Source organism: Physeter macrocephalus, unplaced genomic scaffold (genome assembly GCF_002837175.3).
Source record: "Physeter macrocephalus isolate SW-GA unplaced genomic scaffold, ASM283717v5 random_22, whole genome shotgun sequence".
NCBI classification, from domain to species: domain Eukaryota; kingdom Metazoa; phylum Chordata; class Mammalia; order Artiodactyla; family Physeteridae; genus Physeter; species Physeter macrocephalus.
Genome location: NW_021145312.1, coordinates 82,635 through 97,512, shown reverse-complemented (window position 1 = coordinate 97,512; position 14,878 = coordinate 82,635). Strand labels below are relative to the sequence as shown.

Below are 14,878 nucleotides of genomic sequence, written 5' to 3'. Positions count from 1 at the left end.
TGCTCCGCAACGGGTGAGGCCACGTACCGCAAAAAAAAAAAAAAAAAAAAAAAAAGAGCTGGTAAAGCTGATGCAGAAGCTGCTCCTGCGAGGTTGCATGTATTTTTGTCGAGGGGAAAAAAAAACTCTTGTTTCTGAAAACTTGTAGGAAACTGCCACTTGAGGTTCTGCAGAAGCGTCTCCCTCCCTTTCTCAGTCACACCGTCCCCAGCTCTCTGTACAAATGGGGAGGAGGAAGCCCCCAGACCAGGGAGACCAAGCCCTGTGTTCTGGAACAGCGGCCCTCGAGGGAGTGTTCTGGAACAGCGCCCGCTGGCAGAGAGCTTGGGATGTGCTGCGCCGCGGGAGGCCCAGGACTGGGAAGAAAGCACTGTCTGCAGAGAAATGAGAAGCCGGGCAGGTCAACAGGACTGTTCACACTTGTGGTTAACAGAAAACTTTGCTCCCGGAGCAAAATCAGAATCTAGCTTACAGCAATCCGGAAAGTCCCAAATTCTTTCCCTGCAGCTAATGGTAGTAACGCCTGCTCTAGAGACGGGGATTTGACCCGGCTTCCGGGAGGAGGGGCCCTGCTGCCTTTCACAGGCCCACAGGGCCTCTGACGTGGGGCCTGCTCCGAGAGCCTGGGTTCTGGGAACCGCGGCTGCACCGAGCTCCCTGGGGAGGTGGCGGCAGCGCAGGGTGGCTGGGAGCACACGTCTAGAACCCTGAAGGCTTGGGGTCCACGTCTGGCTTAGAACAACTGGCCTGTCGTCATTAGACAACTCCAGTTTCAGTTTCAAAATCATTGGTAAATCAGGATTCCGCCACCTCCTCACAGGATTGTCGTAAAGACTACACAAGGCCACACAGTGCAAAGCGTTTAGTACTGAGCCTGGAACGTATCACCCTTCTGTAAAGGGCACATTGGCATCGCTCCCACAAGCCCCAGCGTTCTGGTCACCTTGTCTTCAACACTTACTCCTCCCCTCCCTCATGACGGAGGAAGCAAGCATCCCACCACAGAGGCTGGAGCAGCACCACCTGGGACTGGTCCGAGGCGTGAAGCTGCAAGAACGGAAAGCCTGGGTACCAGTCCCAGTGCGGTCATGAGCATTCCCTGTGTGAGCTGGGCTCCTGTGCTCCCTTCCAAACCCTGGGGCCTCGGCTTATACCACAGGGTAAAGTCAGATTAGAGCAGCACTTCTCAAACTATGTATCAACTCAATTTAGCAAATTACAAGCAGCATTTTTAAAAATAAAAATTAGAGAAGGTATCCTGAATTCTCAGAGTGAGAATTCCTTTATGAAACTTTTTTGCTTGAGACGTAGATTCATGCATGAATGTGATCACTGACTCATGACGGAAAATGTGTTTTCGGCTGTGGATCATGATCCAAAAAGTTTGAAAACCACCGTGCCGGGACAAGGGAGGGAAAGGGGAAAGGGAGCAGGCGGAAGCAGGGATACGACAGTGTCTCCCAGTGGATCCTCCTGGTGTGACTTTAAGACGGCACTTGATTCCGGAAAGGAAACCCGCCCCTGCCCCTAGAGGCGCTCTCCACGGATGAAAATAGGACGTGCCAGGCTCAGGCCCGCAGTGACTCACTATTATTCAGAAATGGTCTTGCAGCGACACTCAGGTATGTGGAGGTCCCCTTCTTTCTTGCAGAGGAAGAAGTTCCTAAAGAACAACGGCGGGGGCGGGGGGCGTGGGGAGTGGGGGTGGGGGCGTTGCTCAGAGCCAGGAGGCCGGGGAAGCGCAGGAACCTGCGCGGAGGGGAAACGCCTCCGCGCTCCAGACAGCAGGGATGGTGCGTGGGCGCCCCCACGTGGCCAGAGGCGGCACTCGGCCGACAACCACGTGTCTGTCCGCTCCTGCAGGCCGGCCCACCAGGTGCAGCAAAGCTAAAATGCTGACTCTTCAGAAAGGGAGGGGACTTCCTGACCCCGGCACTGTGCTCTTTTGGGCCAAGGTGAGCTCTCTTGGCCTAAAGAGAGATGTCCTGTCTGGACCGGGTCGTTGGAGACCGGGGGAAGCCAAATGTCAACAGGTGCAGGGCCCCCCCCCCGCCAGAGCCCACCTCACATGCACACATCTCAAATCACAGCAAGAACTCTTTTAAATTATTGAAGAAGTGTAAACTGCCTTGAAAAAAGTGTAAACAATCAAATGTAGAGAAACAGATTTCATGATGCTTCTTCTCACCCAGGTAAGCCCTTGTTGTGACCTTGACACTTTGTATCTTGCCTGATCAGATGTATCTGCCTGATACAAAATATGACTATAAGATGGGGAAACAGTTACACGGAAATACCTGTCTTATCCTTTACTGACATATCTTGGGGACATGGCTACATGGGAAGTTGAAATAAAAATTAAATGTGTCCTGAGAGGGCTTCCCTGGTGGCTCAGTGGCTAAGAATCCGCCTGCCAATGCAAGGGACACGGGTTCGAGCCCTGGTCCAGGAAGATCCCACGTGCCGCGGAGCAACTAAGCCCACGCGCCACAACTACTGAGCCTGCGCTCTAGAGCCTGTGAGCCACAACTACTGAGCCCACGTGCCACAACTACTGAAGCCCGCGCACCTAGAGCCCCTGCTCCGCAACAAGAGAAGCCCGCACACCACAACGAAGAGTAGCCCCCGCTCGCCCCAACTAGAGAAAGCCTGAGCAGCAATGAAGACCCAACGCAGCCAAAAAAAAAAAAGTGTCCTGAGAATTTTGATTTTTAAAAAAGAATTCTGGAGACGCCCCTGCCTTGGGGGTTTCAGAAAAACAGGTATTACCGACCCATGGCTTCTCAGGAGCGGAGTACCCACCTACTCTTAACGAGAAGCTTGTCGGTTTCCCCCAGATCTTCAGCAACGTGTTAGTGGTGAGGTGAGTGCTGGCAGGAGGGACCGGCAGACGGGAGGCCGATGCCGCCACGAGGTAGTATGAGAAGGGCAGGCGGCACCCCCCCTCGGCGCTGACCGTCAGTCAAGTCCCTGAGACAGTCGTGGGCAGCCAGTGCTGACATGAGCTGCAGGGCCCCACCAGGGAGGCCTGGCTCAGCCTGGTCGGATCAGAGCACCTGGACGGTCGCGATCACCTGATGTCACATCTCTCCCCCCAAATGAGATGTCACCGTCAGAGAAAGATTTAACTGGACCTTCCCAGGTAAAAGAAGAGGGGACACCGAGAGTGGAAACACTCACTGGGAAGTCCCCTGAGACACAAAGGACCCTCTTAAATGTGGGATCCCTGGAATGGCCTGATCGTCTATCTCCAGTGTGTTTCACGCAGAGTTGGCTGGGGACAGGAGCGCAAGCGTGGGGCAGTGGTCTTCCCTGACAGAGCTGGGGAACCAGAGCCTCCTGCCATCAGAGAAATCCATCTACTGAGAAAAGGAGCTGCAAACCACAGCCGCACGATTTCTGGATCCATTTTAACATCTTGTTTGTCACCGTGTTACTGTCATCATCATCTGTCCATAAATGGGGCGTCTGAGGGACAGCAAAGAAACAGAGAGGGTGTGGGAAGAGCTCCAAGGTCGAGACTGAAAAGAAAGAGACCCGAGATGCAGAGCAGGTGGAGGTGGCCCTGGAGGAGACAGGACAGCAGGCTGAGTCAGAGGCTCAGGAAGAAGGGGACGCAGGAGAGGTGAGGGCTCCCAGCAGCCTGCTCTGTGCGGGGCACAGGGCCACTGGTGCCTGGGCTCCTGCTCTCTACCATCCACGTTCTGCTTTTCCACCAGAGCTGGTCGAAGGGTCCCGGCCCGCAGGAAGCCCCCCATTAACCTCGGCCCACCACACTCCTGCTCAAGCGGGGAGCCTTCAGACCGTCCTATTTTGTGCTCGTTGGTGTTCACACGTAACTGCCGCAGGTCTTTTCTCAAGGTGGACATTTCTCTCCTGACTTGGATTTGAAGCTTCTCACGAGCAGAGATTCCATTTCTTCCTTGTTGCGGTGTGTACCCACCACCACTAGGCAGGGACAGTCACAGGGGTTGGGGAAGGGCTTTGTCCTTCCCTGACCACGAGGCATCAGATTCCAGAGAGCAGGGCACGCGGGCCGGGGCAGGACTGAGAGAGCGGCGAGAGGATGGGTGAAGGAAAGCGCGGCGGTGAGCGCAGGGCAAAGGCACCGTCACCCCAGAAACGCGTCATAGTCCATGTACCACACCAGCTGGCCAGAATCAGGCAGGACGCCCGAGATGGGCCACTTCTTGGGCTCGCGGCCCACGCGGCTCACCAGCATGGCGATCTCGCGCTTCATCCGGCCCATGACCAGGACCGCCACCTTGCGGGCGCGGTTGATGGCGGGCAGGCTGAGGCTCATGCGCCGGTGCGGGCCGGAGGGGCTCGTGGTCAGCACCACCAGCTGCTTGCCGTCCAGGCCGACGGGTGACTGAGGGAAGAGGGAGGCCGTGTGCCCGTCCGTGCCCATGCCCAGCAGCACCAGGTCGAAGCTGCCGTTGGTCACCAGGGTGGAGATCTCCTCGGCGTAGGCCTGGGCGCCCTGGTCCTCCTCGGCGCAGAGCCGCTGGCGCCGGCGCACGGGCATGGGGTGGACGTTGTAGTGCGGGACACGCACGTGCTGCAGCAGGTGAGCCTGCAGGCCCTGGAAGTTGGACTCGGGGTCCCAGAGCGGGACGCAGCGCTCGTCCACCAGCCACAGGTGCGTGTGGGCCCAGGGGAAGCCGTAGTGCCCCGTGGCCAGCTGCTGGAACAGGGCCACGGGGCTCGAGCCGCCCGAGAGTGCCAGGTGGAACTGGCCAAAGCGCCTCACAGCCTGCACAGCCGCAGCCTCGATGTCGCCGGCCAGCCTGGCGATCAGCTCCTCCGGCCAGGCCGATATCAGCGGGCTGTCTCGGTACTTGGCCCTGAGAACCTGGAAGTCGCTGGGCATCGGAGCGGAATCCAGCCCCGGCACCAGCTGCTCCAGTGGCGGCTGGGAGAAGGACAAGTGGCTGCCACTGAACTCAAAGTCCAACAGGTGTCCATTCTCTGCTCCTCCTGGGTAGAGGCGTGGGACCTCGTGGGCCAGGCTGTCCAGCAAGGGCGTCCAGAAGACCCAGGAAGCCAGCAAGTTGTCCATGGTGATGAAGGAGTCCTTCCGGCGGTGGAAGATATGAGAGATGAGGATGGAGTAGGCGTCCTGCTCCCTCACAGGGCTGTAGGCGTAGTAATCAGACAGAGGGCGGCCGAAGAGGCGAAGCCCAGGCTGGCCCTCCACTTCCTTCCAGCCGGCGGAGGGCAGGGAGGGCCTGAACAGGTTCCTGCTGACCAGCACGGCTGGGCCGCCCAGCTCACCGTGGCCAATGTAGAAGATGATCTGCTGAGGAAGGCAGTGGCTCTGGGCCGGCACCCAGCGCTTCTCGCTCTGGGCACAGTACGCCTGGTCCTTGAACAAGATCCGAACGTAGCCCACTCTCTCATCCAAGGCTTTGCCGGACATCAGGATGAAAGGGACACCCTCCCAGCGAAGGTTGTCTATGTGCACGAGGATGCCTGGGGTGACAGGGGGACAGTGGGGGTGATGCTCCAGCATAAGAACCAGGTCCTCTCGGCCCACTCGCCTTCTTCTCCTTTCCTTCCTGCCGGCAGGCCTTCCCCTCTCCAAGCCCTCCTCTGGGCACCCCTGGCCTCGCTAGCCTCACCCCCACCTTTCACCTCTTCTGTTACCTTCTCTGCCCGGTCGGTGCTTGAAAAGCAGCCTCTGGGGCCACCTCGGACACCCAGCTCCCTGAGGCACCTCTCAGAGTCATCGTCCCCAAGCAAAGGGGAACTGGGCTGAGAGGCTCCAACCCAGAGGCTCTGAGAAGAGTCTCAAGGAGGGTGGGGCAAGGCAGCGGCGATCCTGACTGAGGGGGTGTGGGTTCCTAGGGAAACGGACTTCCTTCCCGTTTGCAGAGCACTCAGGACGCGCTGAGGCCGTCACACACAGGGAGAAGGGGAGGGCGGACAGGGCTCTCAGCCACAGGCCAGCGGGGAACTGCCGTGCAGGAGGAGACCCGCAGCGGGGACCGCGGCGGGAAGAGCCGGACGCCGAGCACCCCCCGGACTCGAGTTCCAAGCCGGGTTCTCCCACGTACTGTCCTGCGCGACCTTGGGCAAGTCTTGGCAACTCGACTGAGCCTCACGGTTCCTCACCTCTAGAGGGGCATGATAATCACACCCTGCCTGATGCGTCTGTACACGCGAGGATCAAACGAGATAGTGTACGTGAAGTGCCAGGCACGTGGTGGTCAGTGCCCGACAAGCAGCTGCTGCTCTGGCTGTGGCGGCTGTTATCCCAGTGGCAGGGAGCCAGCTTCCCCCAGAAAGCTCTGAGCCTGTGCAAGTGTCCAGAGGATGGCCCCGCTGGGCACCTGCCTGACCAGCGTGGTGCCTGCCCGCTGGGGGTGCCCCCGGCCGCAGCAGGCAGGCCTGCAGCCTCTCTGGGGGCTGAGGTAAGCCCCACAAGGGCAAAGCCAGGTCTGAGCCCAGACTGGTGAGCCCCGGCAGGATCCGTGGATGTGGACTGAATGGAGACCGCCACTGAGGTGTCCTCCTCCCAGAGGGAGCCCGCAGGCGACCCGCCGCTCTGAGCTGGCGGGAGGTCAGAGGGGCAGGGGCACTTGGTACTCGCCACTGAGCAGCCTGGTGAAAAACCCACCTCAAGTCCCTCCACCCCCACCTGAGGGGCGCCCGGGTTGGCAGCACTGCTTCCGTCTGGGGAACGTGGGTGGGGGCGGCCCGGCAGCCCGTGCCCAGCCCCGGAGCCCACCTGCAAAGGTCGGCGTCAGGCTGTGGAAGCTGTCTGGCTTCTGCAGCTCTCTGCGCACCTGCCCGCGGTAAGCCTGGTACTGGCCCACGACGGCGCTGCCCCTCTGCAGGCCCCGCAGGGCCCGGAAGGCCTGGAGCTTGTGCCCCAGCACCGCCTCCGAGCTGCTGATGTTGAGGGGCAGCTCCATGGCCACCAGCATGAGGATCTCGGTCAGGTGGTTCTGCAGGACGTCGCCGATGACGCCGTACTCCTCGTAGAAGCTGGTGCGACCTGGGCGGGAGGAGGGCGAAGGTCGTAAGCAGCAGCCCCCTGACGAGCGCTTCGGGTCCCTGCAGCCACACCCCCCAGTGCGGAGAGCGGCCCGCAGGGCAGCACGGGGCAAGGAAGGAGCGCGGGCGTCTCTGAGCCACCTCCCTTCAACGAGAACCGTTCTTCCAGAAGGTGTCAGACCCCCTGGGCGTCTCCAGGCACCTGCCTGGGGAAGGCTCTGCTCCCAGCAGAGGCCAGACTGCATGCGCGGATCCTGGGCCCTGGCCAGCAGGTCTGGCCCTGCGCGTTACAGCGCGGGCCTGGGTGGCCTGCTAGCGCACGTCCCTGACGAGTTACCTGACTTCTGAGTCTCTGCTCTGCATCCTGCCATCAAATGGGGCTCACTGCCACCCCCTGCCAAGCGCACGAGGCACCGGGCAACAGACAGGTCCTTGCCCGCAGCTTACAGTGAGTGGGAGGGAGGGAGGGAAGATGGGAGGGAGAAAAGCCGACAAAGACGTTACAGACTGAGCTCATGACAGAGGGGAACGGGCGGGCCCCTCTGAGACCGGAAGAGGCAGCCCTGCAAGAAGCTGGGAAGAACATTCCGGATGAAGGGGAGCTTCGAGAGGAAAAGCCTTGAGGCAGGAACAAGCTCGGCTGCCAGGCGTCCAGAAGGAGGCGAGTGGGAGAGAGCAGGCACGAGGGCAGGGCTCATAGCACCAGGACGAGGCTGGACTTGTTTCTAAGCTCCGGGGAAGCCACTGGAGGGTCTGAAGCAGCAAACATCAAGATCTTCTGTACATTCGCGGATGCCCGGCCTGCTGCGGGGAGAGTGGCTACAGAAAGAGGAGACCGAGGAGGAGGCTGTGCGGTTGCCCAGGGGGAGACAGGGAGGCCTGGACTAAAGTGGCATCAAAAAGGCAGCTGTGGGCTTCCCTGGTGGCGCAGCGGTTGCGCGTCCGCCTGCCGATGCAGGGGAACCGGGTTCGCGCCCCGGTCCGGGAGGATCCCACATGCCGCGGAGCGGCTGGGCCCGTGAGCCAGGCCCGCTGAGCCTGCGCGTCCGGAGCCTGTGCCCCGCAACGGGAGAGGCCACAGAAGAGGGAGGCCCGCATACCACAAAAAAAAAAAAAAAAAAAAAAAAAAAAATGGCAGCTGGAGGGAGCGGACGATCCTTTCTGGGGTCAGAACTGACTGGACCCGCTGACCGATGCGGGTAAGCACGGGCAAGGGAGGGGCCAAAGACAACTCCGAGGACTCGGGCCTGAGCAAAGGCGGCAGTGGCGGCATCTACCGAGATGAGGAGACTAGGAGAGGCAGGGTCTGGTGGAGGGGAAGCCAGGAGCTCCGTTTTAGGTGTGTTTAAGCTTAAGACATACAGGTGGAGACGGCAAGTTGCCCGGTGGACAGTTACTGAGAGGCTAAAAGAGGGTGACACACAGAACACTGATCACAGAGCCCGGCAGTGACAACAGCGACGCCTGCTGTGCCTGGGACAGTGCGGAGATGCTAGGCACCCGCCCCCCCGGTCACACCCACGAGATCCCGCATGGCGGGTACCAGGACTGTCCCCGTCACACCCACGAGATCCCGCACGGCGGGTACCAGGACTGTCCCCGTCACACCCACGAGATCCCGCACGGCGGGTACCAGGACTGTCCTGGCTCTAGGCGAGAGGAAAGAATCAGAGGCCCAGGGCTAGGACGAGTCAGGAACTGGTTAACCACACACATTACTCTCCCTCCTCCAGACCTCGGCATGAACTCTGATTATCAGTGACTCAAATACATACAACGCAATGGTCTAAAGGCTTAGGGTTCAAATGCACAACAGCTCAGACGACATGTTCACATTCAGCTGACTTGCCAAGATTTGGGCCAATCACAGCCTTACATACAGAAAAAGGTGACGTCACAAGAGGAAGAGCAGTCATTTATCCAAGGTTCACGAGCATCACCTATAAGACGGGATCAGCTCTCCCACCCAGCAACTCCTACTCTTCCTTCAGGTCTCAGCTTCTAGAAGATTTTTACCGACCTCTTGGCCTCCCCTCCTGGGGGTCCTGTCTTTGGCCAGTTCACCTGACTAACTTGGTGCCTGTTTATCTCTCTTCCCTGGAGTCCCTGAAGCTCCATCAAAGTAGGACTGCACCTGTCTGCTCCCTGCTGCAGCCCGAGCACCAGACGCACTGCTACAGTCACATTGCAGAGCGCTGCACGGCCGAGACAGTGAACTCACACACCTCGTCAGGAATCAGCCTCAAAGGCACAATGCTGAGAGAAAGAAATCTGACTGCTTTGATAAAAATTAAATTTGAAAATATGACATAAAATGACCAGAATAAACAGCATTTCAATCAATGAAAAATATAAGGGGAAATTAGAAATTCCATAGATGGGTTTTATGGATTAGGAACAGTTGGAAATAAAGTCAGTTATTAGAAGACAGATCTGGAGAGATTACGGTGAATGCAGGTTAAAGGGACAGAAACACTCAACTCTCACACACACACAGTGTGACGGCTCTTCGAAATGAAACAGCATGTTGTTTAGGGAACCGAACACACATAGAAACAATAAAGAGAAGCAAGGGGAAAGGCCACCTGAAACTTGGAACGCAAAGGACAGGGACTGGGATAGAATTTGGGGGAGGGACACAAGGTTGGCTGGTACCCTGGCATTCATCACATCATAGTTCTGCATATGTTCCCTAGATTGTGTAAGCATTCTTGTTTGTCCGGTCAATGTTTAATTCAAACAAACAAGAAGAAGTGGCTCCCGGTTCAGACCTGCCCGGCCCCCCTGCCCTGACCCGGCTTTGCCATCTCTCTTGAGCCAGCTGGATGGTGAGCAGGGACCACCTGCCCTGAGTTCAGCCCCACAGGTCAGGCCTGGTGGCGGCACCAGCGCTGCGGGGCAGGAAGTGAGGCCCACAGCCGGCTCGTGGGAAGGTGCCCTCGTCCTCAGGGGTGGAGCGTGAGGCTGCAGCTCTGGCCAAGGAGGCAGAACCCCCGACGCACAGGACAACCAGCCCGGCGTGCCTGCCGCTGAGAAGCCGTGGCTGAGCTCCCAGCCCCGCCGCGGCCTGGTCTCCAAAGTTCGCACACTATCACTGAGAAGACATTAGGAAAAAGACAGTAACGAGAATATTGATAATAACAGATGTATATCAGTCCATTGACCCCCTCACAGTAACAACAGATAAAGGGGTCCTACTGCTACTCCCATTTTAAAATGTAAGGAAACTGAGGTTCACAGAAGTCAGGTAACTGGCCCAAGGTCACACAGCTGGTATAAGGGGGTAAAAATGAGACATGAACCCAGGCAGCTGGCCCCAGAGCCTGCAATTCTTCGTGCCGTCACAGCTCCCCTGTAGCCGCCCAGCGCTCCCATCTGAACAGCCTCCTGTGCGGAGCTTTTCGCAAGTGCGGCACGATGGTCAAAGTAGCAAGCCGAGCGGGGTCTTGGAGGGATGGGTCTAGGTAAGAGGTCAGGGACCCCAGCACTCAGCAGGCCAGGAAAGGTGTGAAAAGGACAAGGTAGGGCTGTGTCCCTCAGCTGCAGTCAGGCGGGGGGTACCTCACAGGGGTGTGGGCCCACGGTGAACAAATCTTGCAATTTTTAGAGAACATGGAAATCTGGATCATTAAGTATAATCTCACTTGCACAAAGAATTCAGATTTTTTAAACCGCTGTGTGTCTCAAAGAAATATATGTGTGGGCTGACTCTGCCCCTGGACCATGTCCTAGATGGGGTGAGAAGCATGAGCCGGAGATCAGAGGCCCCGACACGCAGGTCAGACGGTGAGGGTGAGCCTGGTCTGGCAGAAGCGGCCAGGTTGTGATTCGGAAGAGCAGATATCGAGAACAGATGGAAAGGGCTTTGGAAACTAGACGGAGGGGTTTGAGGAGCTATTAAAAGTTCTTGACCTCACCAGTTAAACAGAGTTACTGTATGATCCAGCAATTCCACTCCTAGGTACATACCCCAAAGAAATGAAAACATATCTCCACGTAAAAACTTGTACATGAATGTTCAGAGCAGCGTTATTCACAATAGCCAAGGGCTTCCCTGGTGGCGCAGTGGTTAAGAATCCGCCTGCCGATGCAGGGGACACGGGTTGGAGCCCCGGTCCGGGAAGATCCCACATGCCACAGAGCAACTAAGCCCGTGCGCCACAACTACTGAGCCTGCGCTCTAGAGCCCACGAGCCACGACTACGGAAGCCCGCGTGCCTAGAGCCGGTGCTCTGCAACAAGAGAAGCCACTGCAACGAGAAGCCCGCACACCGCAACGAAAAGCAGCCCCCGCTCGCTGCAAATAGAGAAAGCCCGCGCGCAGCAACGAAGACCCAACGCAGCCATAAATAAATAAATAAATAAATAAAAATAAAGTTCCCTTCACAATAGCCAAAAAGTAGAAACAACCCAAATGTCCACCAACTGATAAATGGATAAAATGTGCTACATCCATCCACACAACAGAATGTTATTCAGCAAGAAAAAGAAATGAAGCACTGACACAGAGAACCTTGAAAACATGACGCTTAGTGAGAGAAGTTAGACACAGAAAGTCACACATTGTATATTCTATTTACATGAAATGTCCAGAATAGGCAAATCCATAGAGACAGAGAGTAAGTTAACAGTTGCCAGGGGCTGGGGGCAGGGGGAAATCGGAGGTACAGAGCTTCTTTTGCGGGGTGATGAAAATGTTCTAAAATTGATTGTGGTGATGGATGCACAGCTCTGTGAATACACCGAAACCCACTGAATTGTAAACTTTAAATAAGTGAACTGTATGATATGTGAGTTGTATACCAATAAAACTTTTTTTAAAAAGGTGTTAAGAGCAGGGAAGTGGAACCCTGAAGGAGGCGCAGTGGGAAGGTTAAGCCATCTCTGATTGGCAAGATGAACAGAGAGGGGGCTGGTGGAAACGAAATCAACGGGGCCGCTTTTGCTGCACTCAAAGGAAGTAACAGGGGCCAGAGCAAACCGTGAGACACAGAGACATTATTCAGTGCACGAGTGAAGACTGCATGGTCACTGGCTGGATCCATGAAAGGCAGTGCAAGAGTTGTGATCTGGAGCCTCTGGAACCAGGCTGCTCGGGTTCAAGTAGCCACTCGGCCACCTCTCAGCCCTGTGACCCCAGGCGAGTGGCTCTGCATCACACAGAAGAGAGGACTGGTCCCAGTACCTGCCTTGTAGGGCTGCTGTGAGGATTAATGGGGCTTGGAACCGTGCCTGGCATGCAGGAAACACTAATAAACATTGGCCAGCATTATTATTACAGGGGCTGTGAGAGAAAGGCTACCAGCTGGGCAACTCAGAGGATGGTCACCATTTGAAAATAAGGAAGTTATTAGAAAAAGCAGACGGTATTTTGTGAGAAAAATGCAATGATGGTGTAAGCTCTAAATCTGCTGGGTCTGACGTGGTGATACACATCCAGCGAAAATACCTCAAGGGTAGCTGGAGGTATGATACTAGGGCTTGGGAAGGCAATGAATGCTGGAGATAGACTAAATCTCATCACATCAAAGATGCCAATGATGGTGAAAGCATCATTATTTTGTCACCACTAAGAAACAGGCTGCCAATTCAACGATCTCACCCCATCAATGGTAAACCCAGCTTTAGAGAGGTTCAAATATGTAAAAATATGTGTCTTAGAATCGATGAAATACAGGAGATTAAAGAGTGTAAAGAGGATAATTAAAGCTTTGAGAACAGATGAATTCTTTATGGAGAGAACACAGCAGTCTTAGAAAGCCCTGTTATCTGCTTACTAGTCATTAGTTCAGCAAATCCCTAAGTGGCCCCCTTCCTATTTTTATCCTCTCTCACACCTGGGGAGAACGCATTCATAGGTTTACTACCCGCTGTGTAAAAGAGAGCTCCCTTCATTCCTTAATCTCAAGCTTTGGGATGGGGTGGAGGTGCGCCTGTGTTCAGCACAGCCCATACGTTTGTGGACTTTGATCCTTTCCTGCTCAGCTGTACTTCCAGTTAACGTGGAGTGATCAGGCCCAGGGCTGGCACCTCATGGGGGAGAGGACAGGCAGGGAGAGGAAGGTAGGGGCTGGTCCTCCTGACGGCACCCAACAATGTGATTTCTTCTGGTTACCACCAGCTATTGTGGACTGATTTTTCCTGAAAATGATCCATGATGACTCCTAGCATCCTTCCTAGGTTGAAAGCTGAGGGGCAACCCATCAATACATGAACAAGAACAGAATAAAGCACGACCAGATGGGATGGGACGACAGGAACAAAGACCCCTATGAACTTGGCTCCCAAACTGTTGAAACCCAGAGCTCATCCAAGTCACAGGATCACAAGCACGGGAGACCCGTCACTTTGCCCCTTGGTCGTGCTGCCCTCTGAAACCTCACGGGGCAGCACCCCACGTGAGGCAGAAGCAGCTGTGTCCCACACGCCTGAGAAGAGCTGCTGCAAACCTACCAAACGGGCAGGAACAGGGGAGACGGGGCGCCCGATGGGGGCAAAGCCGTAGGAATACCACTAGTGACGGACGCTGCTGTTGCAAATTTTCTGGAAAACAGTCTGATAAGATGTAATAATCGCCATGAAGTCATTTTCACCCTTCTGGCCTAGTCATTCCACTTCAGAAGTATACTTTAAGAAGAAATACCTTTTTTTTTTTTTTTTTTTTTTTGCGGTACGCGGGCCTCTCACTGTTGTGGCCTCTCCCGTTGCGTAGCACAGGCTCCGGACGCGCAGGCTCAGCGGCCACGGCTCACGGGCCCAGCCGCGCCGCGGCACGTGGGATCCTCCCGGACCGGGGCACGAACCCGCGTCCCCCGCATCGGCAGGCGGACTCTCAGCCACTGCGCCACCAGGGAAGCCCAAGAAGAAATACTTTTTAGAACACTCATAAATGTTCTAGAATTAGATAACGGTTGCGTGACTGTGTAAATATATTAAAAACTACTGAACTGTACGCTTTAAAAAAGGGTAAATTTTATGGTATGTCAATCATACCTTAATTTTTTTTAAGCGTGCAAAGTACTATTTAAAATAGCAAAAAGTGGAAACTGAGATGCCTAATAATAGAATAATTCATATTCTGTGATATAAACAGAATTGAACAGAAACACAGAGCTACTGAAAGGTATATATTACACAAATTGTCAATACATGGAAATTTAAATACATATGTAAGTGAGAGAGAGGGATAATATTATGTGAAAAATGGACATAAGAGAGAATTGCAGATCAATTACGGGTCTTTATATAACCCGACACAAGTCACCTACAAGCCACGTGGAGCCCAGAGAGACGGAGAACACTGCTTCTTCCCCTCCCTGCCAACCTGGAAGGAGAACAGCATCTCCATTTGTACAGTATTTCCATGCACATTACCTGCTTTAATCCTTAAAACAATCCCAAGAGAGAAGTAACAGGGGTTACCATCATTATGTAGAGATTGTGCTGAAGATGCAGCCTTCAGATCTGGGACCAGAAACCCCCTCCTCATCGCCTCCACACTGTGGGAGGTCCGGATTTTCCGAGCAAAACAAAAAAAACCTAAAAGCCAGCTGCCACCTCTACCAGTAGCTTCTGGGACCGCTAAAAATAAAAAGGCGGAGGGCCAAGGAGAGTGAGGGTCCACGGGCGGGAGGCCCGGCAGCTGCCCTGGGCTCACCTTGCAGACAGCCCTACAGACGGCTGGAAGGGGAGCTGAGTGACCTCTCAGCCCCTCCTCACACACCAGGCTGTGAGGCAAGACAGCTGGTGCATACCTGGGAGGATGCTGGCTGCCTTGGTCCCTCAGTGAGGGGTACGGAATGATCATTCCAACCCTCGGAGGTCAACGTGCATCATGCCAATGTCAGAACAGAGACCCTCCCAAAGGAGTGACAGC

The 14,878-nt window shown here is 55.6% G+C and overlaps 1 protein-coding gene across 6 annotated transcripts in view; it reads right to left on the bottom strand.

The window, feature by feature from the left end:
• Positions 1-42: 42 nt before the first annotated feature.
• Positions 43-14,878, bottom strand: part of H6PD (hexose-6-phosphate dehydrogenase/glucose 1-dehydrogenase) — a 36,861-nt gene continuing 22,025 nt past the window's right edge. For all 6 annotated transcript variants that reach the window (XM_007110296.3, XM_055082158.1, XM_028483396.2 and 3 more), the window contains 2 exons: positions 6,734-7,003; positions 43-5,475 (listed from right to left, as the gene is read on the bottom strand). In XM_007110296.3, coding sequence (XP_007110358.1) covers positions 4,112-5,475; positions 6,734-7,003 — 1,634 coding nt within the window. In that variant the 3' untranslated portion in view covers positions 43-4,111. The remainder of the gene's footprint in view (positions 5,476-6,733; positions 7,004-14,878) is intronic.